This window comes from Benincasa hispida, chromosome 12 (assembly GCF_027475165.1).
Source record: "Benincasa hispida cultivar pf3 chromosome 12, pf3_genome.v1.1, whole genome shotgun sequence".
Lineage (NCBI taxonomy): Eukaryota > Viridiplantae > Streptophyta > Magnoliopsida > Cucurbitales > Cucurbitaceae > Benincasa > Benincasa hispida.
The window spans coordinates 29,074,411-29,102,323 of record NC_143489.1 but is presented as its reverse complement, the minus strand read 5'-3'; the positions used below and the strand labels follow the sequence as shown (position 1 = coordinate 29,102,323).

At 34.9% G+C, this 27,913-nt stretch overlaps 1 protein-coding gene and 2 pseudogenes across 6 annotated transcripts; 1 reads left to right on the top strand and 2 right to left on the bottom strand.

Moving 5' to 3' along the window:
* On the bottom strand, positions 1 to 27,913 carry LOC120092701 (uncharacterized). Of its 6 annotated transcripts, none has more exons than XM_090307704.1 (5): positions 27,461 to 27,912; positions 27,197 to 27,360; positions 8,560 to 17,280; positions 904 to 8,318; positions 3 to 795 (listed from the first exon to the last, which is right to left on the bottom strand). In XM_090307704.1, exons 4-5 carry the CDS (start codon positions 1,102 to 1,104, stop codon positions 349 to 351), a joined length of 648 nt encoding a protein of 215 aa, XP_090163830.1. In that variant the 5' UTR covers positions 1,105 to 8,318; positions 8,560 to 17,280; positions 27,197 to 27,360; positions 27,461 to 27,912; the 3' UTR covers positions 3 to 348. The 6 variants fall into 6 exon arrangements, 5 of the variants coding, with proteins under 5 accessions (XP_090163827.1, XP_090163829.1, XP_090163828.1 ...); XM_090307705.1 differs by having other exon boundaries at positions 8 to 366; positions 471 to 8,318; positions 27,461 to 27,911; XM_090307701.1 differs by having other exon boundaries at positions 1 to 8,318; positions 27,461 to 27,913.
* Positions 17,519 to 19,248, bottom strand: LOC120092700 (putative B3 domain-containing protein At5g35780; annotated as a pseudogene).
* LOC120067469 (putative B3 domain-containing protein At3g49610) lies at positions 19,462 to 20,377 on the top strand (annotated as a pseudogene).

Sequence of the window (27,913 nt, the reverse complement as noted above, 5' to 3'; positions counted from 1 at the left end):
AAATTCGTTGACGTTTTGATTGAGTTACGACAGTTCTGAACATTTCAGTATTATGGAGGGAATTAATGGCTAATGGCCTTAGCACATATAAATTCGATTCAAGATTTGTTGTGCAAATAAAAACACCATCTTTATGAATAAACGTTTTATCCACATTAAATGAGACAATATATTTACATTGCAATAGATACTTTAAAGAAATAAGGTTCCTCTTTAGTTCGGGAACAATATATACATTATGTAAAACAAGAAACCTATTCTGTAAAGCTAACTGGAGTCCTCCCACACCATAGTTGAGACGACGTGCACGGTACCTCCTCGCATCGTCCTCTCACCAGCCTCAAGCTGTCACCAAGATCTAATCCCCTGAAAAGAAGAACAAACATGATTAGTGGCACCTGAATCAATTATCCAGGCAGAATCATCATTCTCCACTAAACAAGTTTCAAGCACAAGTAAATCACATTTACCTTTATCGGCCTTAGCCTTAGCCTTGGCTGCTTTCTTCTCTTTCAGATATCGAGGATAGTTCCTCTTATAGTGTCCATCTTGGTTGCAGTAGAAACACTTTCCCTTAGCAACTTGTGGACGCCTCCTTGGGGCGACAGGCAGTGGGTTAGCAGGTGCCTTCCTTTTTCCCTTACCACCCTTCTTCTTCTTCCCCTTTGCAGAGTTAGAAGCAGAAGGTGCAGACTTCATTGCTGAGGTCGAACCTATATGGAACGTTCTGGAGGATGAAGCAACATTTGCCTCACCCTTCTGCCTCTTCTTACTTTTCAATAAAGATTGGTATGTCTGCAACTCGTTGAGAAGAGTTGTAAGGTTATATTTCACTTTGTTAAGAATCACATTGCTAACAAAGTGCATGAAGCTCTTGAGCAAAGAATGCAGGATTATGCTGACCTGGCTGCCTTCATCGATGGTAGACCCATTCAACTCCACCACATTAAAATGGACCATCATGTTAAGCACATGTTCACGAATAGAGGTGCCTTCTTCCATTTTGGAGTTGAATATGTATTTAAGAGCCTCATGCATAAGCTGTTCAGACAGTTGTCCAAAAATCCCCCGCAGGGACTCCATGAGCTCACGCGCTGAAACCATAGGCTCATGTTTCACGGCCAAGACTTCAGAAAGACTTGCCAAGATGTAGGCTCAGGCCTTCTCATTCACCCTTGTTCATCATTCATATGCCTCCCGTGAAAGAGTATAATAACATGCAGCAGAAGTATCGAGGATCTATAAGCTTTCTAATTCACTAATTTTAGAAAAAACTAAAACATGCTCTTCGCAAAAGTGGGTTTTATGAACATACCTCTGATGAACTCTTTAAGATAACGCATGTCCAACTGCTGTCTACTCTTGTTATCAACGTGAACCACCTCAAAGCCTTCTCTACTATGCTCTTGAAGCTTTAGGAAGAGTTGTGGGACTCAAGAATAGCTTGAAGAAGTGAAGAAACCAGAGAAACTCACAGTAGCACAGTTGAAGAAGACAACTTCTTCTTCAGAGAAAATTCCTTCGAAATTCTGTGATTATCTCACCCTCTCCAACAACTCCAATATTCTTTATATACTATATAAACATGAAAAGTGATGGAGTGCATGGCTTGCAGCTCATGCTTGGAGAATCAAGGTGAAGAAGATAATGCATTTTTTGTGAGCATAAAGATGATGGTAATGGAAAATACCCATTCTCTATTTTTGTGCAACATGCAAAAATGATTTTTCATTTTCTCTTTTTCTTAAAACTAAAGAAAAAATTATATTAAATCATTTTAATACAAAATTTAATTTTCTTAAATTAATTTCATAAATTAACTTAAAAAAATAATTAATTTAATATCAAATATTAAATTAAATTTTGTACAATAATCATCTTTATATATTTAAATCATATTTAAATATTTATTCTCTTGTTCCGTTTAATTTGAACGTTTCAAATTAATCTCTCAAGCTACCCTAAAGCTTATCCATTTACGAACTAGTAAGGGGACCTCGCGGACCTACAGATCCTGGGCTCCAATGATTCGAGATTAATCGGCTAAACTCATTAGTCCGATCTAACCCCCATTCGTTAACCAATGGGACACTCCACTATAGCCCATAGTTGAACTCCCCTCACTGTAGATATATTATGTCCACTTAATAACCATAATCAGTAAGTCAAGGTTGTTCATAATCACAGCTAGGTCAAAAATACCGTATTACCCCTGTGACTACATCTTGTTCCTTAAGTTTCTATTGATCCTCTAATGAACAATTCTGATTCATAATCTCTATGAATCAAATCCCTTCTCTATCATGAGAAGGCGGGGTCCCGATTTTTCAAGACCTGGAGTCAGTACTTAAGAGAACAACCTATCTACTAACCCTAAATAGGGTAGGAGTGAATTCCATCTTGCAAGGCTATGTCCCCAGCATTCATCCAGTTTTATCCCCAAAATGGTAAGCTTATTGAGCAGTGCTGTTGGACTACTCTCACCATTTGCAGATCAAAGGATAATCCCAAACAAACAAGAATTCATAGCTAGCTCAGGATTAAGATCAAGCTAACCTAGGTTATATAATAAATGAAATAGTCAGTTTTAATAGTAAACGGCCGTTAGAAAGAAAAGTGACTATTTTCGTGGTCTAGTCTATATGCAAACTCATTGCATAGGATGCCCCCACTCTCATGTCTCAACATGAACGATTTGTGGATCACATCATTTATAGCACCTTACAACTTCTTGTAACAACTACAAAGTGGACCACATCCAATAATGTTACCATGATGAGATATCCAATTTTATCCATATACTTATTAGGCCATTTAGGCTATATACTGTCATTTGATCCTGTTTATGTCACTACATAAAGTTACAGCATTCATACTATGGCCAAGGATGCGTTTATTGGATATTCATAATAAGATGCAAAATCAACAAATCATTATTATTGATTAAATAGAATGTTTAACACGAACTGCGAGTTGTAGGACATTCTCAACATTTCGAACACTTCGAGCGGCATTAGGAGCTGGAATAGGACAAGCCTCTGTGAGAGCGAACATGAGATCCTCGATGATCAAGATTGTTGTGATCATGTGTTTCCATGTTGCGTAATTATCGCCAGTAAGTTTTTCAGTGCTTAGCAATGCTAACGTGGCTGTTGCCATTTTGAAAATGTTGCTGAAAATACGAACAAAACTTTATTAGATTTTACTAAACCACTTTTAAACCAAACAGTTTTGCAAAACAGTTTCAAGTACCCTAAGTTATAGACTTCTGTTTTGCAATGATGCCCTAGTGAGGCAGGACAGACGCCACCGGTGGGGTGATCAGTTGCCCCTTCGCTGGGATGAGACATTCTCAACCATTAGGCAGAACCAACTCTTTGAACTGATCCTAACAGCCACCATTTTTCAATCCAGAATCGTTAACTTTTAACTATTTCACGTAAGTGTAACCCCTCCCTTTCGGTGCCAGAGTCCCGCCCTAATGAGTAAATTGTAGGGAAGAAGCAGATTAGGACAAGAAACTAAGTTACCTTATCCTCTTACAGGAGATCAAATAAAGAAACGCGCAAAACTGCCATCCTTTAGGGGGACACTCCCAGGGTGCCACGAGGCGATGCGCAGTAACTTTATTCAACCTAATGAGGGAGACCGAGGGATATGCTGTCGCACTTCTCGCTCCCACTTACTATGAACACTCTCTCCATCCACCTTGATATTGAACTACCTAAACACCATTCGTTGGGGGGACACGCCAAAGGTGGTGCAAGGCCGAGGATAGATCTCACGGTGTGGACTATTTAGGAGAAACGTGAAAGGTTTAAATGAAACATCTTATGCCCCAAGTACTTTCCACTGAATGTTCTACCTAGGGGTTCATTAACCTAGACAATCCGGCTACTGATTTTAGTCCAAGTCATCTTATTAAACTCTGCTCATAAACAACGTTTGTCTATGAAATATGAACAAGTTCAAGTAGTCACATTTAAACACTTTAATGGACTATCCTTAACTTGCATGCATGCATAAAATCTATCTAATTCACCTTTCCAGGTAAGTTCCCAGGTAGGGTTGTTACGTTTCCGTCAACTTAAATACCCCAGCCTAGATAGAACCCCCCTAGATAAAAAGGTACCTTATAGATAAATTTGCTACACTTTAACCTTTTATTAGCCAATTTAATCCCGTTAAACTGATTAAAAGATTAAAGCCTTAGGGCTACTAATCATATTAGAACCATGATCTTAGGTCTATGTGATCTAAGTTTTAACCACTTTAAAACCATGAATTAAATCTAAGTGAGCATGCATGTCTTTCATATTTATTTTAGTTCTAATTTCTCTTTAACTTTTAAAAAGAAACAACTAAGACCATTGCGTACAACGAGGCATTTATAACATTTATAAAATAACCTATGTGTCATGCTTCATGCAATGTCCAGTCATTACAATATATAACTTTTATATAACGTGTAATAACCAAGCAAACATGCTATCATTCACTCTTATACTATAACATTTATAATATAAAGAGGATGCACGTCAATACTTTTTATGCATGCATAAATATAATTCTTATATTATATGATGCATGAGCATGCTCTTACATAATTAAATCATGCTTCTCTAAATTATAACAATTACAATAAAGAGATGATGCATGACCATTTCATAACCTAAGGTGGGATGTACTATATGTGCATACCATATGACATATAAAAACATACATCACATGTAATAAATAAAGAATTAATGGACCAGAATGAGCCTTTACAAAAATCGAAATGAAAAAAAAAATCCTATCTATTACATTTTTCATCGAGCAAACCGGTTCACAAGCGAACCGGGTCTTGAACCGCCAGGAGGTCTTCATCACGTAGCAAAAGCCGCAGGGGTAGACGATCGTTCAGTGCGCACTAGACAATAGAAGCATAATTTAAACAATCACGTAGACGACGACAAGGTTGCGATGCCTGATCATCTATGCGATCGTGTGCCAGACGACAGGTAAACGATTTACCTTGAGTTACTAAGCGATCGTTTAGTCAGTTACTAAGCGATGCAGCTTGCTAAACTAAACGATCGTCTAGCGCGCGTGCTTTAAACGATACGCGAGCATCTCATCGTTTATATGATGCGTGCAACCAGGTAAACGATTTACCTTACGATGTTAATCGATTGTTTAGTCAGTTACTAAGCGATGAAGCTTGCTGACCTAAACGATCGTCTAGCGCGCCCGCGCGTTAAGAGATCTGTGAGTATCTCATCGTCTACACGGAGCGATACTCAGCGATCACGTACCTGATCATCAATACGATACGATCAACTCTTGATCGCATACCCCATCGTTTAACCGATGTGTTCAACCGCAATCGTGTACTCCTTCATCTTTAGGATGCGATCAACAGCGATCGCGTAAAACATCTTCTGCACGATGTGATCAACCCTAGATCGCCTCCTTCTTCGAAGAACTGCAACGCTTGCCCAAATCGCTTACCACTCATATAACCAATTATGAGTACGATGACCCTTCACAAATGCTCGTAAGTACAGCTGGGCCAAATTAAAATTTTGCTCCTGTAGTTATATCTCACTCCATAGGTACCACTGATTCCTCTAATGAACAATACAACATAGTCCAACTATGTGTGAACACCTCTCGGGCCAAGAGAAGGTGTGTGGCGCCATATCGTTCAAGCCCCGGAATCAGCCCTTAAGGGAGCCATCTATCTACTTACCCCTGGCTCAGGGAAGGAGTGAATTTCATCTTGTGTACCTGAGTTCCCAGCTCCCAAATAATACGAATCCCCAAAATGGTAGGTTTGAATCGGTGACCTGGCCACTCGCACCTATACAAATCAAAGGACCGCACTCAATGGCAGGAGTTCCCAACTCACTCAGGATTGAGGTCATCTTACCTATGGTCATCCTACTGAAGTGAAGTCTCTGTCATGAACGGTGTTATATAACGAGACGTTAACACTTTGTGGACAGGTCTTATACAAACTCTTTGTATAAGATGCCCGGGGGGGCATGTCCCCAACACAAATGATCAGGATCAGACCCTTTGTGACAAGTCACAACACTTGTGACCATTCTACAAAGTGGGCCGCATCCGTAGCGTTACTACGATAAGGTTTCTCTCCTTTATCCATATACTACAAACCATTTTGGTTATCTTTCAAGACATGATCCACTTATATGTGACCATATACATGCTTGAGTCACATACAGATAACCAGGGATTTTATGTTTATTGGTTTGTGGTAAAGCAAATAAAACAAGTAACTGAGCAAAAATACAAGATGTGAAGTAAATATCAGATATTAATAACATAAGCATTCATACATACTGTTTACAAACTATGAGATACGAGACTTTAGGGCATCAACCCCAACACAAATCATGGGCTCCAACGATCCAAGATTAATTGGCAAATTCATTAGACCGATCTAACTCCCATTCGTTAACTAATGGGTGATTCTACTAAAGCTCATAGCTGAACTCACCTCACTGTAGATTTATTATGTCCACTCGATATAACCATTATTAGTAAGTTAACCCTTTACAGGTTGCTCATAATAACGGCTAGGTCGAATCTCTATTTTACCCTCGAAATTACCTCTTGTTCCTTAAGTCCCACTGATCCCCTAATGAATAATTGATTTGTGATCTAATCAACAAATCGAATCCCTCTCAGGCCAAAGAGAGGGTGAGGTCTCTTGTTCAAGACCTAGAATCAACACTTAAAGGGAACAACCTCTCTACTAACCCTAATCGAGTAGGAGTGAATTCCCTCTTGACCAGCTATTCATCCGATCATATCCCCAAAATGGTAAGATTATTGAGCGGAGGCAATTGGTCTACTCTCACTGTTTGTAGATCAAAGGATAATCCCGAACAAATAGGAGTTCATAGTTAACTCAGGATTAAGGTTAAGTTACCTAGGTCATCGCTTTGAAATAGTTAGTCTTAAACAGTAAACAACATTGTAAAGTAAGAGTGACTGGTTTCATGGTCCAATCTTGCACAAAACTCATTTGCACAGGACACCCCCACTCCTCATGTCTCAACATGAATGAATTAGGGTCACTTCGTTTATAGCACTTTATAACTCTTTGTAACAACTATAGAGTAGGTCGCATCCAATAGTGTTACCAGAATAAGGTACCCAACCCTATTCATATACTATAGATCATTTCGACTATTTACTCAAACCTTATCCACTTGTATGTCCCAGATAAAGTTCAAGTACTCATATAATAGTCAAGGGACTTAAGTTTATTGGATTTCTAAAAAATATATATTCAATAACAACTTTATTGAATTCTTAGAATAAGTTCTAATATTTACAAACCACGAGTTTTAGGACATAAAGCCCACTTGGACTAAAACTCCAGTGGTAACTTATATATCTGATATATAAGAATGAGTTTCTAAGTTTTATAGAGAAATACAATAAACTAGGGCATCCCCTACCCATGGTTTTACCATTCGGTATCTCATACCTGATATTTCTCCCACTTGCTCTAGGTTATTGACCTCTGGTATTTCTAGTCTTACTAGATGATTCTTAAACACTTTAGCTGAGAGAATCATTATAAACACATTAGTGTACAAATAGGCTTCTCATTAAACTATATGAGGAATGCATCTATTTCTCAATAATGGCCAGGAAGCACACTTTCCTCCCACTACATTGAGATACACTCAACTCTTTGATTAAGATGCGCCTGACCTGCCTTAACAACTCTTGTTAACAGTCAGCTCTAGAAATCTTAAATTTATTATACTTCGATCTTAGCCGTTTAAATATCTGAATATTTGCAAATGGCTTTTAACAGTTTTGATTCTTAACAGAAGTTTCTATGAGATTGAACAAACATATTTCCTGAAAATGAAAATTTCATTCAAAACAAAATAAGTACAATAGGTTCATTACAAGATTTAACAAAAGCAGGTAATTTACATCTTCATCAGCAACTTCTTCTACTGGATGAGCTGAGCAAATGGTCTCCAGGTTCTAAGTAGCCTGTTTGCCTTTCTCTGCTCTCTTCTCTGCAAGATATTTAAGGCAATTTCTTTTCCAGTGCCCTTGCTCGTAGTAGTGGAAACATTTCCCTTTCTCTGCAGCGATTTTCTTGCTCTTCTGCCAACAAGCTTCTATTTCCCTTTCCCTTTGTCTTTCTTCGCTGGAATACTCTTAGTCTGCGAAGAGGAGGCAACTTTAGGCTTGGAGGACATTCCTCTCTTCTGAACAGAAGCAACATTTACTTTTGGTACTGATTCCAGACCCTTAGTTCTCAACATGGTCTAAAACGCCTGCAGCTCATTAAGTAGAGTTGTCAAGTTGTATTCGATTTTATTCATCAAGGCATTGGTACAAAATTGCAAAAAACTCTTTGGAAGAAATTCTAGAATAAATCCAATTTGACTTCTCTCATCCATCATAGCACCGTTCACTGTAGCCACATTAAAGTGGACCATCATGTCCAGAACATGTTCACAAACATTGGTCCCCTTTTTCATGCAACTATTGTAAACGTAGTTGATAGTATCATACCTCAGGGTGAAAGACGGCTATCCAAACATCCCTCTTAGAGATTCCATAATCTCTTTGGCAGTGTTCATATCTTCGTGTTTTTTCGTCAAAACGTCAGATAGGCTAGCGAGGATATAAGCACGAGCTTTATCATTCGCCCTGATCCATCTATCAGACACTTCCCAAAAAGTTCGGTTGGAATTTGAGCTAGGAATAGGAGGACATTCCTCCGTTAAGACAAATCTCAAATCGTCAATTGTGAGTATTGTATTCAAATTCGATTTCTAGTTAACATAGTTGTCCCCAATCAGTTTGTCTGAAGCCAACAATTGTATAATATAACTCGTCATTCTAAAATTATAAACAAATTTTATAAGTGAATTGCTTTTAAATCCATCAAGTTTTAGCAAAGTGATAATGTACCCATAATCATTATTTTTGCAACGATACTTAAGTGATTTAGAACAAATGCTACCGTGGGGCAGTCAAGAATTCCTTCACAAAAGTAAGACAGTTCTTGACCAAATACTATCTTCAGAATAACTTATATACCAATAGTCATTTAATTATTGTTTTCGGTCAAGATCATTACGAACACTTAGTAAGTTTTATAAGTGTAGAACCGCCATTTTCAGATCTTACAGAACGGTGTGAGTATGCCTCCGAAATAAAAGACAATACCCAAGACGGAACTATAAGACCATATTCATTTTACTGAAGCCTGGGTTGTTACAACCCTCCATGGGGATCGTCGTGGTTAACGATTAGCTAGTGCTGCATAAAAACGATAGCAGGTGCAACAGGAATCTCACAGTTCAAACTAATAGAGGAGACCATAGGACAATGTTGACACATTTCCTTCACCCACTTACTATGAACCACTTCCCCATTCACCTTGTTATTGACCCATGCAAACACTTTTCGTATGGAGCAGTCGAGGTAAAATCGACAAGAAGTCGAGCATAGATCTCACGGTGTGAACTCTTGAGGACGTGAGAGCTAACTTTTATTCTCCCACTGAAGTGTTTTAAATTTTTGGGTATATTTACTTAGGCATGATGGCTAATTTCATACAACCTAAGTCTAAGTGATTTATCCAAATATAACTCTTATAATTGGATTTAACCTACAATGTCTAGGTGATAAACCATTTTATTACCTCACATCGCTCACGAATGCTCATAAAATCGGTTACCAACGCTCAATTATTCGGTTATAATCCCCGGTAGAAGGTGTTCCATAGACCGTCAACTTAAGTACCCCTAGCCTTCGACAGGATTATATACCGGTTGAGTTTTAACCCTACTTTTACAAGTTTAACGACCTATTTTAACTATTAAAACAAGCGGTTAACCTAAGTGAGCATGTGGCTGTTCTTTGTTATGGATTTCAAATGTCTAACCTAATTTTATAATATCTTACAAAATGTTAGATATGCTAAATATCCATGACAAAAAACAAAGGCATTCAATATCTAATATAACTATTATATTAAATAAAAGAAATCCTAACATGCATACTATATATTATAACAATTTATAACATACTTTCAATACATGTAGCATGCTTCGTATGGTGGGATTTTAAATCTACATGGCATACTGTATGCCATATAAGATTTATTTAATTATAACATACATCACATGCATAAATAATTAAACACTAACTAATATGGCTTTAGTTTTGGCAAAAACAAGCAAATAAAACCTAATTATTACAAAACAGCTTCTGAACCGCTCATGGACTGCTCAAACCACTCCAAAATGAACTCAAGTAGCTAGAATCAGACCCGAACCGTCTAAACCGGACCAGCCAAGTTTGAACTGAACCAGCCAAGAACCATTCGAAGCTGAACCGAACCGGACCACAAAAGAACCGATTGAACCGGCAACTCTTGCTCATGTTCAAAATCTCACTAAGTCTTATCATTTAGCAATGACGACCATCGTCTTGCATTTTGCCTAATCTTTTAGTATTTGCTTGATCGTTTAGCAAAGCTACACGATCGTGTAGTATTTTCCTTCTATCGCATAGTGTCATCGTCTAGTGCCGAAGGAAGCTACACGATCGCTTAGTGTCTAACACTATCGTGTAGCTCTCGTTTAACACGGATAATTTACTACATGATCGCTTAGCTCCATCGTCTAACGCATGAAGCCGATCGTTTAATGCACGCAAAAGGTAAGTGATCGCTTAATGCCATCGTATAGCATTCAACGCATCGCCCAACTACTGCACATAGGTAAGCAATCGCATAGTGCTATCGCTTAGCAACTCGATACATCGCTTAGTTGTCGTATAGAGGTAAATGATCGCGTAGTGCTATCGCTTAGGAACTCGACACATCGTTTAGCTCTCGATTAAAGGTAAACGATCATGGTAAGCGATCGCACAGCACTATCGTATAGCTCTTCATCGCACCTGAAGCTACACGATCGTGTAGTGCCATCATATAGCAATACAACACATCGCTTAGCTCCAGTAGGTACACGATCGTTTAGCACACAACACCTAAACGATCAACGCGTAAAGTTACACGATCGCTTAGCTTTTCTTCACATCGTCTAATGCATGAAGCTAAATGACGATAAGAACAGAGGTTGATTTTCTGGAATCTGCAACTCGGCCTCTTCGCTTGTTTCTTCAATTTGCAGCTTAATTTCAACTCTAATGACTCCAAATAAATTACATTCTTGGGAACACATTAAAGCTCATCAAGCAAGAGCCAATTACAAATTTAAAAGGAAGATCAAAGCGAAATTAAAAGCCAAAACTTAAAGAACTATATCAGTACAGCAGTTTCACAATTCTCATATAAAACATATTGATACCAGTTGTTGGAAGGTACTAATGTGCAGCAGAAGAAACCAGGATCCATAAGCACTCTAATTCATTAATTTTGGCAGAAAAGAAAACATGTTTCAACAGAAATAAATGGGTTTCATGACATACCTTTGAAGAACTTCCTCTAAGCTTTGATTCAGCTGTAAATCTCCACAACATCTTGTAGTAGACCACCCCAAGATCTTCCCTACTATCCTCTTGGAGGTCAAAATTGAGTAGTGGGACTCAAAAAGTTGGAATTAAGGGAAATTGGAGAAGCTTACAACAGCAACCAAGTAGAAGAACAACCTTCTTCTCTCAAATTTTTCTCAAAAAATTTTTTCGGTTGCCATCACTTCAAAACACTCCAATCTCTTTACTATATTGCAGACATTCATGCAAAGAAATTTGCTACATGAGATGCAGCTCATGCTTGGAGTTAATGTGGGTTGTTGATGAGCTAGTAGAAGAAGATAAGGGAAAAACTATCTTAAAATATTTAAATCATATTTAAATATTATTTCTCCAAATTCATTTAATTCTAATTTGAACACTTCAAATTAACTTATCACACTATTCTAGAGCTTATCCATTTACGAGCTAGTAGGAGACCTCGCAGATCTACAGATCATGGGCTCCAACGATCCAAGACTAATTGACTAAACTTATTAGACCGATCTAACCCCCATTCGTTAACTAATGGATGATTCCACTAAAGCCCATAGCTGAACTCCCCTCATATAGAAATATTATGTCCACTCGATATAACCATGATTAGTAATTTAACCCTTCACAGGTTTCTCGTAATAACGGCTAGGTCGAATCTTTGTTTTACCCCCGAAATTACCTCTTATTTAGAAGTCTTACTGATCCCCTAATGAACAATTGATTTGTGATCCAATCAACAAATCGAATCCCTCTTAGGCCAATGAGAGGGTGAGGCCTCTTGTTCAAGACCCAGAATTAGCACTTAAAGGGAACAACCTCTCTACTAACCCTAATTGGGTAGAAGTGAATTCCCTCTTGCACCATATGTTCCCAGCTATTCATCTAGTCTTATCCCCAAAATTGTAAGCTTATTGAGCAGAGGCAATTGATCTACTCTCACCGTTTGCAAATCAAAGGATAATTTCGAACAAATAGGAGTTCATAGTTAACTCAGGATTAAGGTTAAGTTACCTAGGTCATCGCTTTGAAATAGTCAATCTTAAATAGTAAACAAAGTTATGAAGAAAGAATGACATGTTTCATGGTCCGATCTTGCACAAAACTCATTTGCACAGGACACCCCCACTCCTCATGTCTCAACATGAACGAATTAGGATCACTTCGTTTGTAGTACTTTACAACTCTTTGTAACAACTACAGAGTAGACCACATCCAATAGTGTTACTAAAATAAGATACCCAACCTTATTCATATACTATAGATCATTTTGACTATTTACTCGAACTTGATCCACTTGTATGTCTCCATATAAAGTTCAAGTGCTCATATAATAGTCAAGAGACTTATGTTTATTGGATTTATAAAAAAAAAATATATTCAATAACAAATTTATTAAATTCTCATAATAAGTTCTAATATTTACAAACCACGAGTTTTAGGACATCAAACTCAACATTATGTTCATTAGAGGGATCAGTGGTACTTAAAGAGTTAGATGTAACTACAAGGGCATAATGGTTATTGGCCAAGTTGTACTTACGAGCGATCTGTGAAGGGTTGTCGTACTGCTGATTGGTTAAGATGGACACATAATATATCTATGGTAAAGAGAGTTCAGCTGTCGGTCTTTAGTGGAGTGTCTGGCAGTTAATGGTGGATCCCATGACTAAAGAGTTTAGTCATTTATTCACGTACTGTTGGAGATTCGAGCTACAGGTCCATAAGGTCCCCTTGGTAGCTCAATGGATTTAGTTAAGAATTAATTCTGGTGTTGATTTGAAATGTCAAATTAACAAGAGGTAATCCGATTATGTATGATATGATCGGTATGATGTATGAGATACATCTAGTGGAGGATTAATGTAAATGAGATTTACGTTAAGTACCATGGAATAGAAAAAGAGTTATGGTTTACATGTTTCTTGAGATAAAATATTAAAACTATAGGTTATAAATATAGTATGATAAGTTGGTTATCATTTATATTTATAATAATATTAATTACTGGATAATTAAATCTTTTTCCCTAATAATAAATTGAGTGGGAGGTTATTGGTGGTTTCATGGTAATCGTGAGATAAAACGAAAATAGTTTTTCTAATTTTAATAAGGTTAAATTCTGTGAATTTGAGATTTCTCTCTTGAAAAATAATCTCATGGAAGTTGTCAAGTAAATAGGATTTACTAAGCGACAACTTGGAACGAGCTAAAGGATCGTGTAGTGTTTGTAGGCGATAGACACGCAAATAAGCAATGAGCTAAACGATCGCTTAGTTTTTGCTAAACGATTGGGCATCAACCTATACGATAGGTTCAACCTTCTCCCACTTGCTCAATCGTATACACGATTGTTGTTTCCTCCGTCTTTTACCTAAAACCAAGTCCACACGAAGCCAAATGTCTGGATTCTCACACCGAGAATACCAAGGTAGCCTTCTTGGTGGTGTCATACTCAACTTGACACTGTCGAGGGTCTGTGAAGGTTGTTCGTGCTATTGGGGTGTTCATGACTGAGACGATTGTTGAGTTCGAGTGTGCGGTGTTCTTGCAGTGTAGCGATCGTGTTAGATGAGCGTTCGAGGTTGTTGTATTTGAGCGTTCATGATCAAGGACCTTGGCGATGAGTCTACAAATATGTGTAGCATTTCTCCTTGATTATTTGTAGTATCATGCTGTAATTTCTACAATGATTGCATAACTATATGTTTCTGTTTATGATTGTAATTGTAAAGTTCATATATGATTGTAATTTGGAATGATCTTTCCGCTGCTCATGGAAATCCTCGTGTTCGATTTCCTTCAATTGGTATCAGAGCCAGGTTGTTCTGATATTCCAAATTACAAGTCTGTTTTGAACTTCATTTTACAGTCTCGGTGGGTTTCTGCATTTGTGTTTAATTGTTAAGTGCATTTTTTGATGGAGTTTATGAATGTTTACGGGTTTAATTGCCTTTAGTTTAAAGCTTTCTTCAATTACAAAGTGTTAATTTGTAAGGTCCCCTGTGTTTTTAGGCGTAATTAACTTGCAATTGAGTCTGTAATTCAAAGAGTTTGAGTTAGTCGAGTCGTTCGTGATGAAGTTTCGAAGCATGGAGATATGGTTCTCAACGAGGAAGAAGACCAAGCATTGGACGTATCGTGTAGCCTAAGGTAAACGATCGTTGGGATTGATCTAAGCGATAGTGTAGATTTTTCTATACGATCGTGTAGTATTTACTAAACGATCATTTAGCTAATGCTAAGTGATGGGGTAAATCGTTTACTCTATCGCGTAGCATTGGTTACCCGATCGCGTAGGCGCTAGAGGTAGACGATCGTAGTGGGAGCATGTGATGCTCATCGTTTAGTAAAAGGCATGTGCTAGACAATCGTGTAGTTAGCAAGCCTCATCGCTTAGTTACTACCTACACGATCGTGCGTATACGATACAGAGGCGCTAGCTAAGCGATCGTTTAGGTGATGGTACTTTGTTGCATCGTAATCGTTTAGACGATCGCGGAACGCATACGTTATGCGGAGCGCACTAAGCGATCGTGTACCTCAGGCTTCATCGCTTAGTAAAAGGTACACGATCGTGTAGTATTTGCTAAACAATCGTTTAGCTCTGGGAGCGTTGGTAAGCGATAGAACGAAGCGTTTGTTTTATTGTGTAGACGATCACAGGGAGTTTAGTAAACGATGGTTGGAGACGCGTTGCTTCGCCCAGACGGTTCAAGACCCGGTTCGCCTGTTTGAACTGGAGACTCCTTGTTTGAGGAGCACAATAGGAATATGGATATGAAAAATATAATATAATAATATTCTTATATAATAAAATAAATAAATAAAAACTCAAATTATAAAATAACTCAAATTATATAATTGGACAATGAAAATTTAGTGGAATTTCGTGTGGATTTATCACCAATGGGTATATCATTTTAAGATCCACCAAAGACCACTATTTATAGACAAAGTGGTAAGTAGGATGTAGACTTACATGGACAACAAGCATGAATTACTACAAGGCACATGGACAACATGAATGGTGACACATGCCTTTTGGGATACTAAACAATGAACATCTATTTTTTTTTTTATATAATATTCATAATATATTTGTATTTTTCGATACCAAACTTTGAATTTTGAAATAGTTTTGAAAAAAATATTTAAAATATTCTTGTTAGAAAAAACAAAGTGAAAAATTGAGTGAAAGTGAAGGGTAAAATAAGAAAATATTTTGAAAATTATTTTTCATTTAATTTCATATAAAAAATGTTTAAAAAATTGCGTCACCTAATATATGAGCCCAAAATCTCAAAAGACAAAAAGTAATTGTTAGTTAACCACAATACCATAAAGAAAATATGGTCCAAATGTACAAAAGTATTAAAAATAAATTAAAACTTTTGTAGAACTTTGGATCGACAAGCTTTTGTAGACTTTTAAGTCAAGACTTCCCTCTCCACCAATTGGATCAGCCACAAACCCAAAAATAAAAACAAAATTTAAAAACCTTCTTTTTTCACTTTCATAATTACTTCACAATTTTCGAACCATTTTTTAAATTGAAGAAACAAAAAATTCAATTAATTTCTGAACCAGATGCGTGGGCGGTCACTGTGAGCTGTTCGAAGTGAGGTTGAGAGGTCGTGGTGCTTGAGGGCTATCTTGCGAAGTAGAGATAGATTCAAGCATCTGGTTCGTTTGATGATTGGCGATGGACGGTCTTGTTTTGTTTGGTGGGATCCTTGGCTGCCGGGGGGCGCGATTTTGGATTCATACAGGTTTACGGTGGTTTATGATGCAAGGAGTAGTTTGGAAGCGCGGTTGTCAGAGTTCTTAGATGGTGAGGGAGGTTGGAGGTGGCCTACAGTGTCTTGGGAGCTGCTTGAGATCTGGGGTCTTATCCAGTTAGTGGGGCCTAGGGTGAAGGGAGAGGATTATTGGGTTTGGGTGTCGGATGCTAGTGGTCAATTTTCTATCGTTAGTGCTTGGGAGAATATACGTCCTCGTCGTCCTAGAGTGTCTTGGGCTGGTATTTTGTGGGCGGGGGTGGTATTCCACGTCACTCCTTTTGTGTGTGGTTAGCAAGAAGGGATAGGTTGGGTATGCGGAATTGGTTGAGGATTTGGGATGTGTTATCAGAGGGAGGTATCTTCTGTGTGGGGGAAGTGTGGAGTCGTGGGATCATTTATTTTTTGAGTGTGGGTTTGGGAGAGAGGTGTGGTCTAGTGTGTTGCGTCAGTTGGGTTCGACGCATCAGGTGGCTGGTTGGGATGTAGAGTTGAGTTGGTTGTATCGAGTAGGGTTGGGTAAGGGGGTGCGTAGTAAGTTGTTCCGTGTTTTCTATTGTGCGTCCATATACTACATTTGGCAGGAGCGTAATCGGCGGCTGCATGAAGGTCGACCGAGGTCAGTGTCTGCTCTATTTCACCCTATGGTCTCTACGATTCATGCTCGTGCGACTTCCTGGTGGGTTGACCTTCTTGGTCTTATCTAGTGTGTGTACGGATGTTGTTTACTTTTGAACTTCACGTTGTTCTCTATTTTGCTGTAGCCCCTAGTTTGTGGGGTTCTGGGTTCTTTTCTCTGCCTTTCTTCCTAGTGGTTTGCGAATTTACGTCTATGTGTTGGTTTTTTTTTGGTCGTATCCTGTTGGCTTTGTTTTGGTTTTGTTGCTTTGCCTTTGCTTGTGTTTGGTTGCTTTGATGCCTTGATCCCAGACTATGAGATCCTCCTTGTTGTTGTATAATAATATCACCTATTCTAAAAATAAAAAAATAAAAAAAAAAACAATCTAGTTACTAAGCAGGCCCGTATTTATAATTTATGAATAAAACTTGACTCTTAATTAGTTTATCAATCTAATTGTGTAAGAAATTTCATTAAATCTTAGTTTTTTAAGATAGAAACTAAATTGATACAAATCCTAATCTAAAATGACAAAATTGATATTTATTAAAGTTTAGAGACTAAATTGTTATAAATTTGAAAGTATAGAAACTAAATTGTTATTATCATCAAAGTTTGAGATCAAATGATATTTTTAACAAAGTTAATTAGTGCTAAAATTGGCAATCTTATAGATAAAGGATGAAATTCAAAATTTCCCAAAAACACCAAAAAAAAATGTCATAAAATATTTCAGAAAAGGAAGTAACAAGAATTTGTCAAATTGTGATCGAACAATTTGTGAAATGAAGAAGATAGGAACACCAATGAATGCATTTAAGTTTTTGCCTCATATTAGGTTTAAATACTATTTTGTTCCATAAACTTTGAATCATGTTATATTTTAGTCTCTAAACTTTCAAACATATATGTTTTAGTCCCTAAACTATTAAAAAAATATTTATTTTGCTCTCTACCGCTAAGTCTTGATAATGTATTTTAGTCCCTAATCTTTCCTATGTTACATCAAAATACGTAATAAATTAGCAACGAACTAACTTAACTATGCGTAGCAAAGACGATAAGTCTCAAATTCATCATCTTTTCTAAATCTCCAAAGTTGAATATGTTCTCCACTTTTCAATCCCATTTCCTCCACCAACGAATTCCACTGTGTCGTCAAACAGTACACATTTCCATTTCCAATCTTCCACTCTTCAAACAAATCATTCTTTCTTCGAGGACATCATCTAAAATCGCCATGTTTATCCCTTTCTTGTTTTGGTTTTCCACTTCGCTCAACATCTTCCTCTCTTCCTCTGTTGCAAAATCAAGTAATAGTTTCTTTATCGGTAGGGATAAACGTCAATGGTTCTTTTTTAAATCAGTATCTTGAAGTTGTTTCTGAATCACCAGTCTAATTTCATACCCACCCATCTCCACGATCCGATCTCTGAATGTCACCAACATCTTAGGAATCATTAGATACTTGCTCTATTTTGCCTCTTCTTCCTCTGTTTCCTATGTTTCTTAGTCCTAGTCATCGGTATCGGCGTTGAAGCTGACTTCTTTCTTTTGTGGGTTTTGTTAACTTTTTTGGGTTCAATATGAGTAATAGATTGTGAAAACTCTATTATAATATCTGCAACCTCCAACATAGACAGGGGAACGACAGTTTCAATCTTGGGTTGTTCTTTCTTTTCGACACTGGAAGATCTTCTTCTTCGAGGTATGTAGATTTGGTTTAAATTTGGAAGATCTAGATGCATTACTATCGTTATTTTTTGCACACGAAAAAACTTGAAATCAAAACGGAATGAATTGAACTGAGTAGGAGATGAGTGATGGGAATTTATTTATAAGAGTGAATTGAACTAAGTAGGAGATGAGTCGAACTAGGATCTCAATCTCCAGATATGTCAAAAAACTACAACCTTATAGGAATTTAATTTCTAACCTTGATTTTCAATTCCTTTTATGATTTTCTTTGTTACTGCCATAATTGCATTGAGTTTTTAATGAAATTAGATTTTAATTCAAATATTTATCTATATTCTTGTTCTGAAACGAGTTATCTTTTTATTTATTTTTTTTCTTTTTTATATGTATCTCTCCCTATCTCTTCGGAGTGGGAGAAGAAAAATGATTGAAAGTGTATTTTCATTCTCTCTCTATATATAATTTTAAACGGTGGTAGATTCCAGCGAGTCCAATCCCAAAAAAAATGGGTACATTTGTTATTGAATTAGAGATCGCCCATTTTTTTAGGATGGGACTCGTGGGAATCTGCCCCGCATAGTTTAAAATTATATATAAAGAGAGAATGAAAATGTATTTCCAATCCTTTTCCTTCTCCCACTCCGAAGAGATTAGGATAGATAGATATAAAAAAGAACAAAAATAAATAAAAAGATAACTCGATTTAGAACAAGAATATAGATAAATATTTGAATTAAAATCTAATTTCATTAAAAACTCAATGCAATTATGGCAGTAACAAAGAAAATCATAAAAGGAATTGAAAATCAAGGTTAGAAATTAAATTCCTATAAGGTTGTAGTTTCCTGACATATCTGGAGATTGAGATCCTAGTTCGACTCATCTCCTACTTAGTTCAATTCACTCTTATAAATAAATGCCCATCACTCATCTCCCAACTCAGTTCAATTCATTCTACTCCGTTTTGATTTCAAGTTTTTTCGTGTTAAAGAAATAACAATGGTAATGCATCTAGATCTTCCATATTTAAACCAAATCTACATACCTCGAAGAAGAAGATATTCTAGTGTCGAAAAGAAAGAACAACCCAAGACTGAGACTGTCATTCCCCTATCTATGTTGAAGGTTGCGGATATTGTAATAGAGTTTTCACAATTTGTTACTCATATTGAATCGGAAAAAATTAACAAAACCCATAAGAGAAAGAAGCCAACTTCGACGTCGACATTGACGACTAGGACTAAGAAACATAGGAAACAGAGGAAGAAAAAGGCGAAATAAAGGAAGAAGAAGGCAAAACAAAGCAAGTATCTGACGATTCCTAAGATGTCGGCGACATTCAAAGATCGGATCGTGGAGATGGGTGGGTATGAAATTAAACTGATGATTCAGAAAACTTCAAGATACTGATTTAAACAAGAACCATGGACGTTTTTCCCTATCGATAAAGAAACTGTTACTTGATTTTGCAACAAAGTAAGAGAGGAAGATGTTGAGTGAAGTGGAAAACCAAAATAAGAAAGGGATAAACGTGGTGATTTTAGATGATGTTCTTGAAGAAAGAATGATTTGTTTGAAGAAGTGGAAGATTGGAAGTGAAAATGTGTACTGTTTGACGACACAGTGGAATTCGTTGGTGGAGGAAATGGGACTGAAAAGTGGAGAACATATTCAACTTTGGAACATTAGAAAAGATGATGAATTTGAGGCTTATCGTCTTTGCTTCACTATGGTTAAGTTAGTTCATTGCTAATTTATTATGTATTTTGATGTAACATAGGAAAGATTAAGGACTAAAACACATTATCAAGACTTAGAGGTAGAGACCAAAATAAATATTTTTTTAATAGTTTAGGGACCAAAACAGATATGTTTGAAAGTTTAGAGACTAAAATAAAACCGAACTCAAAGTTTATGGAACAAAATAGTATTTAAACCTAATATGAAGCAAAAACTTAAATGCATTCATTGATCCTATCTTCTTCATTTCACAAATGGTTCAATCACAAATTGGCAAATTCTTGTTACTTCCTTTTTTGAAATATTTTATGACTTTTTTTTGTGTTTTTGGAAAATTTTGAATTTCATCCTTTACTATAAGATTGTCAATTTTAGCACTAATTAACTTTGTTAAAAATATCATTTGATCTCAAACTTTCATGATAATAACAATTTAGTTTACTTTCAAATTTATAACAATTTAGTATCTAAACTTTAATAAATATCAATTTTGTCATTTTAGATTAGGATTTGTAAGAATTTAGTTTCTATCATAAAAAACTAAGATTAATGAAATTTCTTACACATTTAGATTGATAAACTAATTAAGGGTCAAGTTTTGTTCATACATTATAAATACGGGTCTGCTTGGCAACCAATTTATTTTTTTGTTTTCTATTTTTATTCTTGGTTTTTTTAAAAACAAGTTTTTTTGGTAAGTAATTGAATTTTTTTTTTTTTTTTACAATTTAAAAAATGGTTTGAAAATTGTGAAGTAATTATGAAAGCAGAAAAGAAAAAGTCTTTAATTTATAGGATAGTTGTAATACATACTAGAATAAGAGAAAAAATCTAAAAATATATTACATCTTTAAAATATTTACAAATATAGATGAGTTGACTAGTCAATCTTTGAATTTTTTTTTTAATTTCCTGATCAAAAAATAAAAAAAAATAAAGGACATGAAAGAAAATAAAAAAGAAAGGAAAGAAAAAGAAAGGAAAAAAGAAAAAAATGAAAGAAACTAAAAAATAAAGGAAAGAAACAAAAATCGGATAAAGGAAAGAATAAAATTTTAAAAAAAAAAAAAAAGGGAAGAGCAAAAACTGACGAAGAAAAGAAAGAAAATAAAAAGAATAAAAAAAAGAAGGTGTACATCAAATAAGATAAAGGGAGAGCGAAGTTAGAAATTAAAAATAAATTCAAAGATTGATTAGTCAACTCATCCATATTTGCAAATATTTTAAAGATGTAATATATTTTTAGATTTTTTCTCTTATTCTACTATATATTACAAATATCCTATAAATTAAACATTTCTTTTTTTTTTTTTTTTTACTTTCATAATTACTTCACAATTTCCAAACCATTTTTTAAATTGTAAAAACAAAAAATTCAATTAATTACCCAACAAACTTATTTTTAAAAAAAACCAAGAATAAAAATAGAAAACAAAAAAATAAATTGGTTGCCAAGCAGACCCATATTTATAATTTATGAACAAAAACTTGACACTTAATTAGTTTATCAATCTAAATGTGTAAGAAATTTCATTAAATCTTAGTTTTTTAAGATAGAAACTAAATTGTTACAAATCCTAATCTAAAATGACAAAATTGATATTTATTAAAGTTTAAAGACTAAATTGTTATAAATTTGAAGTATAGAAACTAAATTGTTATTATCATCAAAGTTTGAGATCAAATGATATTTTTAACAAAGTTAATTGGAGCTAAAATTAACAATCTTATAGATAAATGATGAAATTCATAATTTCCCAAACACTCAAACAAAAAAAAAAACCATAAAATATTTCAGAAAAGTAACAAGAATTCGTCAAATTGTGATCGAACAATTTGTGATATGAAAAAGATAAGTACAATCATGAATGTATTTAAGTTTTTACCTATTTTGGTCCCTAAACTTTGAATCCCGTTCTATTTTAGTCTCTAAACTTTCAAACATATTTATTTTAATCCCTAAACTATTAAAAAAATATTTATTTTAGTCCCTACTAAGTCTTGATCATCAATTTTAGTCCTTAATCTTTCCTATGATAAATTAGTAACGTACTAACTTAACCACACGAAGCAAAGACAATAAACATCAAATTCATCATCTTTTCTGAAGCTCCAAAGTTGAATATATTCTCCACTTTTTAATCCTATTTCCTCCCCCCCAACGAATTCCACTTAGTAGTCCAACAATATACATCTCCACTTCCAATACCCATTCTTTCTTTTCAGCAATGGAAGTTCTACTTCTCGAGGTATGTAGATTTGGTTTAATCTGGAAGATCTAGACGCATTACTGTGAGAGATATTATATTCTCTATTTTTAGATTGCAAGAGATATCTAAAGATTTTCCATTATGATTCATTCGTTCAAATCTTATGTCCGCAACGTAAATAATTTCAAATCAAGTTAAAAAGTAGACACTGATTGTATATTCTCATATGTGTTCTGTACATTTTTAGAACAATTTCTTATATACAACCATGAAAGAAAATTGGTGTATTAAAGGATAAAACCACTTAAGGTAAAAAGTAAAATACATAAGGAAAGAGAATTAATTATTTTTGAAGTGATGGCATATAATGGAAATTAATTTTTGGAGTAAAATTAATTTAGCATTTCTTCATGCCAAAGCAAGCATGGTGTTTTATTTTTGGAAGAAACTTATAGGATTCAAATGTCTACCTTTGTGCAGTGGATATACCATTGCCTTCAAAGTAAAATCGACGTGACCTCGATGCTAAATCGCCAGAAGCCGGTTACTTTCTAAGGATAACACAATATCCTTCTCGGTCGTACACTCATCGTAGAAGGATTGAAATTGAATGAAAACTTTGCTCAAAATTAAATCATTTTTAATAGAGAGAAATATCATGCCAAACTCAAATCTCACCCTTGAAGACTGAAACAACCATTGTTCTTTTTATAAGAATCCAAGAAAAACGTTTTTCTAAATTAAATGTAAAAAACATTTCAAATCTTAATTAAATACAAAAACATTTCATATCTAAATAAAATAGGAAAAGATTCATATCTAAATTAAATACAGAAAACCATTTTCAAATTTAAATTAAATATAAAAATACATCTAGAAATCTTTGGCTAATTTTATAACAAGTCATTCCAGCAAATGACTAATTAACTAGTCATTCACATCAATCCCCCACGAATGATTGAGAATTAAAAACAATAAATAATTTATATGAGCAAATATAAGAGAATAAACTTAAACCTCAACATCTTTCAATATGAATTAATACATAGTGAAGTAGAGCAACAAGTTGATTAGAGAGAGTGAGTTACCTCTTGAACTTTCAATAACTATGGTCGAGACCCATACAATACGTTTCATTCCTTAAATTTCTATCGATTCCGTGATAAGAGCGTGCTATTTAAAGCCATGCACATAGAACCTCGAATCAACGTGAAAGCTCTAGAAAAATACCTTTAAACTTTTCCATAGAAGGCGGTCACACCTTCACAATCACATTAATTGCTTCATCAAGTCTATCGCAATAGACCGTTCAAAACTGAGCTATGACATATATAATCCATACCAGGAGACCAACTCCATCAAGTCTGTCAAAGACAAACCATTCAAAAACTGAGCTATGAAAATTTTACCATTATCCATCAAGTCCATGCTAGGACCACCTAAAGGAAGAGCTATGGAATTTTTAAATATTTTAGTTTTGTCAATCAAGTCCGTACTAGGACCATCCAAATGAAAAGTTGTGGACCATCAAGTCTATCGCAATAGACAACCTAGACAATCTAGATAAAAGGCCATGGACCATCAAGTCTATTACAATAGACCACTTAGATAAAGGGCTATGGACCACTATAATGGTTGGAGTCTCATACTTGTTGAAAATTCTAGAATTACTCTCCTTGTTATGTCTTTAGTGAGAGGATCTGTAAAATTCCTCTCAAACCTTACAATGAAATAATCCGCCTTTCACAATTGGTTCACAGCTCCATGTCTAAAGCGTAGAATGGTACACAATGCAAAGAGATAGGTATAATGCCCTCCCACAATGGTACATCTTGTAGTAGGCTTCTAAGCCACTCATACTGATGTCCCTCACAATGATGCATCTCCTAGTTGGCTTTTAAGCCACTCATACTAATGTCTAGTACATCTCCACATAGGTTTTTAAGCCACTCATACTAATGTCCCCCATAATGGTGCATCTCCCAGTTGGTTTTTAAGCCACTCAAACTAATGTCCTACTAATTCCAGAGCAATAAATTCACGCTTCCATGAAATAGCTTCTCTACCCAATAAGAACACATATCCATTAGTAAAGTGTACTTCATCATTCTATGTTACTCAGTTTGCATACACTACCCTTCTAACAAAATATGCAATCACAACATACGTAATCACAACATACGAAGAGTAATTAAATGATTTTTATCAGGATTATGTGTATATCTATTCATCTTCTCAGAACATATACAATGATAGGTTTAGTATAGTTCATAAAAAAAAAAACATAACAATTCTTATAATTTTTGCATATTCAGATCAAAACACACATCTTCCTTATTTTTCTTAGGACCCATACTAGTATCATAAGGTATTCTTACAGGAGCATTTTTCAATGTGTAATTAATATAAAGAAAAACCATTTTTAGTTTGCTTTATCTTAACATTAAGTATCACATTACCTTCACCTAAATCTTACATTTCAAATTGTGAGGATATAAAGAACTTAGTATCATTACTTACATTTATGTTTGTACCAAAGATCAGTATATCACACCATTAGCTCAAATAATTTTGCATAAATACATGTATCAAAGGATATTTACAAATATTCACATAATTAGCTCAAATAACTTGAGTAAATGACTTCTTTATATCCATGTGATGTATTATATAAATACTATCAGAGTTTTATAATAGATATTTTAAATATTTTAGTCATATGAGAATATGCATCAAAATATTTGAAGATCCATTTAAACTTAACTGGTTTATTTCCTTTAAAAAATTCTACTAAATCCATGTTTAATTCATAATGTTTCTTCATAAGTTGCTAAATCACATAACAACAATAAATCATCAATCTTACTTTTCTCTTTTCAAGATCCTAGACATGCGTACTTTTAATCAATTGAAATTAAATATTATCCATGATCATCTCCTTATCTACTAAATGTGATGATCATCTCCTTATCTAACCAATGTGGAACTTTGGTCGCATTTCCAATATTTCTCCCCTCAAACAAAGGATCACCAAGTCTCCCCTCAAATAGCAATTCATTTGTCTCACTCTTGTCTAGGCTAACTCCTCTTCACTAGGACACACGGCCTATCTGACAGAGTTCAACTATAGATCATACCATAACATACTTTTGAGGCTCCACTACATCTTTGTTCAACATAGCTAAACTAGGGGCATAACTCTAATACCACTTATTAAGGATAACAACTATGCAAATATTTTCACAAAAGTATGGTAATGTATTTATTTTGACCCTAAAAGCCTCATACCAATAGAGATAGTTGTTCTAACTTATATATCCATGAAAAGTTCTTATAAAATATCCACATATTTTATAGCTTAGACAATATTTCAGATTACCATCAATTCTACAAGCTTCCAAATAAAAATGATGGAATTTACATATTTTCGTACCACAAACAAGCTAAGTGATAATCAAAATAATGGTATAGGGTCACACTCAATTTAAAAAGTAATAATAATACTTTTCAACTTCATGAAAATTAATGGCCAAATATGACAATTTAATATGCGTAAACTTTGTTAAATATAACATACATGAAATATTATTTTCATTCATGCTAACATGCTAATACACATGCTCAAGTAGATCACAATAGCATCCCATTTAAGGTATGGAAGACAATTCAATTACAATAATACTATTATTTTTTTATTGCACATATCATTTGCTACTCATGAAATATTATAATATATACTAATCAAATATATATTGAATACAATGCTCAAATGTAGCAATGAAATAAAATTTCTTAATTCTCATACCATAAATAAAAATTTGAAACGTTGAGCTTAAATCCATTATACTTGATGATCAACAACTACTATACCACAAAAAGCTCTTCTAGCAACCAACATTAATCAATCCACTAATTTACTTAACATAATGTAATATACTGATTTTTTTTTCAAATCTATTAAATCATGCCATTAGTTAGATGATTTAGTCAATGAACCATTTTGAAAACAAATGCAAAATTTATTCAAAATGAATTTTACTCAAAAAATGAAACACCATGTTTGTTTTTCATGAAGAAATGCTAAATTAATTTTACTACAAAATTTATTTTCCATTATATGCAATCACTTATAAGGAAAGCCACACAAATAATTAATTCCCTTTCTTTATGTATTTTAATTTTTACCTCAAGTGGTTTTTTCCTTCAGTGTACCAATTTTCTTTCATGGTTGTATATAAGAAATGATTCTAAAATTGTACTGAACACATATGAGAATGTACAATCAACTTCTACTTTTCAACTTGATTTGAAATTATTTACGTTGCAGACATAAGATTTGAATCAATGAACCATATTGGTAAATCTTTAGATATTGAATATAATATCTCTCACGATTTCTTCGAAAAATAGATGAACAAATCTAGAACTGATTTTACTTTAAGATATTTAACCTTTTTCAATCTTATTAAATATTACTTCTCTCCTAATTTTAGATCAACCCTTACTTTAGGCAACACATAACACAAAATCAAATTCTAAGTCTAGACCTTGATGTCTTCCATCAAACAACACTTGATGTTGATGTTTTAAATTAGAGTAAAGTGGATTTAAAGTGTACATACCAGTCGACTGCCAATTGCTTCTTCTAAAGTCTTGGTCACTGAAACCATTTTAGACGTGATGTTGGGCCTAATTCATTTTGCATTAGAACATATCCGCGAGAATGATATTAAAATCACCCAACGATAGCTTCTTGATCGATGGACAACATTTCCGACTGGTTCTTCTGTAATCGCAGAACGTTGGCTTCATCTTATAAATTGAAAGTGGAGATTCGTCGAGTTGGCTTCAGCCAAAAATAAATAAATAAATAAATAAGACTTGACCTCATCTGCCGTTTTTCCACCGCCTCTATAGACCAGACCTGCCACTGGTCTTCCTCCGCTGGCACCAGATCTATCGACGTGGGTAGCTTCACTCGTGGATCTCTCTTCCTGATCGATCTTCCACGCTACAAAATCTACCGCTCACCATAGTTCAGATCCAATTGCAATATCTCAGTTCCTCCGAGATCTCCGCCACTCATCGCCGTTCACCTCGTTCAGATTCGTTTTCTCAATTTGCCATTAATTGAATATCAAGATGCTAACTCCTTCACAATTCGTTCTTTATCGACATTTGGTAGAAATTGAATTTTGCTTTCAAATTGTAAGATTCAAACATCCACTATTGTGCCATAGATATACCACTTCCTTGAAAGCAAAATCGGTGCGACTGAGGTGTTAAATCGCCTAGGATGAAAACTTGGCTAAAAATTAAATCATTTTTAATAGAGAGAA

Coding starts and splice junctions, on each gene's coding strand:
- LOC120092701 (XM_090307701.1), bottom strand. CDS start 1,104: ATGGTTTCAGCGCGTGAGCTCATGGAGTCCCTGCGGGGGATTTTTGGA.